Source organism: Colobus angolensis, unplaced genomic scaffold, assembly GCF_000951035.1.
Source record: "Colobus angolensis palliatus isolate OR3802 unplaced genomic scaffold, Cang.pa_1.0 Scaffold22, whole genome shotgun sequence".
Lineage (NCBI taxonomy): Eukaryota > Metazoa > Chordata > Mammalia > Primates > Cercopithecidae > Colobus > Colobus angolensis.
This window is the reverse complement of record NW_012115377.1, coordinates 746,479-748,362: the sequence shown is the minus strand read 5'-3', so window position 1 is coordinate 748,362 and position 1,884 is coordinate 746,479. Positions and strand designations below refer to the sequence as shown.

Below are 1,884 nucleotides of genomic sequence, written 5' to 3'. Positions count from 1 at the left end.
CACTGTCAGTCATGGTGTTCATCGACTGTAACAGTAACAGTGTCCATCAAGTGTCACAGTCACGGTGTTCACTGTCAGTCATGGTGTTCATCGACTGTAACAGTAATGGTGTCCATCGAGTGTCACAGTCACGGTGTTCACTGTCAGTCATGGTGTTCATCGACTGTAACTAATGGTGTCCATCGAGTGTCACAGTCACGGTGTTCACTGTCAGTCATGGTGTTCATCGACTGTAACAGTAACTGTCCATCGAGTGTCACAGTCACAATGTTCACTGTCAGTCATGGTGTTCATCGACTGTAACAGTAACAGTGTCCATCGAGTGTCACAGTCACGGTGTTCACTGTCAGTCATGGTGTTCATCGACTGTAACAGTAATGGTGTCCATCGAGTGTCACAGTCACGGTGTTCGAGTGTCACAGTCATGGTGTCCATCGCATATCACAGTCATGGTGTTCATTGAGTATCACAGTCACAGTGTTCATCGAGTGTCTGTAGTCATCGTGTTTGAGTCTCACAGTCATGGTGTTCATCAAGTGTCACAGTCACATTCATCGTGTGTCACAGTCATGGTGTCCACTAAGTGTCACGGTCATAGTGTTCATCAAGTGTCATAGTCATGTTCATTGTGTGTCACAGTTACGGTGTTCAGCAGGTCTCTGTAGTCATGGCATTCAAATGTCACAGTCATGGTGTTCATAAGTGTCCATAGTAATGGTGTTTGAGTGTCACAGTCAAGGTGTCCATTGAGTGTCCCATAGTCATGGCGTTCATCAAGTTCCACAGTCACAGTGTTCACCAAGTGTCACGGTCACGGTGTTCATTGGGTGTCACAGTCACGGTGTTCATCGAGTGTCACGGTCACGGTGTTCATCGAGTGTCACGGTCACGGTGTTCATCGAGTGTCACGGTCATGGTGTTCATCGGGTGTCATGGTCACGGTGTCCATCAGGTGTCCACAGTCATGGTGTCCATGAGTGTCCAGCATGGGGCTCAGGACAAGTGTGTGAAAATGCTAGAGGAATGAGTGCTTGAACCCGGGAGGCAAAGGTTGCAGTGAGTCTAAATTGTGCCACTATACTCCAACCTGGGTGACAGAGTAAGACTCTGTCTCAAAAAAAAAGCTGTAACTTTCATGAGGTTGTCCTGTGCTGCGGAGAATGTCTCCTTGTCCCCAGCCCTGACGCTGCGGATGAGTGTCCATAGTCATGGTGGCATGGAGGCTGGCAGGAGTCTACGGCAGGGCCCGCTTGGGGGCCGGGTGGTGTAGAGCCTCTTTGCCCTCTAATCCATTTTCCCCAGAATGACCCTCACACCTTGCTCCTTCCCCTATGGGGTTGGAGGTTCACTTTTTAATACATATCCATGATGGTATTGGGCTAAAATCTTTACTGATACTTTTCCCTGGCAAATGGGCTTTTAGACTCCGGAACTGTCTACTGGGTGGCTGATATTTAGCCACGCAAGGGGCACTGGGGTCAGAAAGATCTGGATCTGAACCTGCCCCTGCACTTGACGTAAGCCCCTGATCCTCCTTGGGATCGTCTAAACCGTGGGGAGCGATGGTGCCGCACCTCCTCCGACGAGTGAATGAGGCCATGCAGACAGAGGCCTCGGCACCATGCAAACCCTACAAAGACTCATTGTTTTTAGTGAAAACTTTTTAGTTTAGTGCTAATTATTTTAATAATCAGGTGGACTGACTTGTTCTGTTAAAAACTATATATATAGTCAGAGCCTGGGCAACATAGTGAGACCCCCACCTCTACCAAAACTTTTTAAAAGAATTAGCTGGGCATGGTTGCACACTTGTGTTCCCAGCTACTCAGAGGCTGAGGCAGGGTTGCTTGAGCTTGGGAAGTTGAGGCTGCAGTGGGCTGTGAT

The 1,884-nt window shown here is 48.7% G+C and overlaps 1 protein-coding gene across 1 annotated transcript in view; it reads left to right on the top strand.

Annotated features, from left to right (window-relative positions):
- Positions 1-283: 283 nt before the first annotated feature.
- ZFR2 (zinc finger RNA binding protein 2) overlaps positions 284-1,884 on the top strand; it is a 33,606-nt gene continuing 32,005 nt past the window's right edge. Inside the window, 2 exon segments of the mRNA XM_011943604.1 lie at positions 284-374; positions 837-1,002. Of these exon segments, the coding sequence (XP_011798994.1) occupies positions 284-374; positions 837-1,002 (257 nt within the window).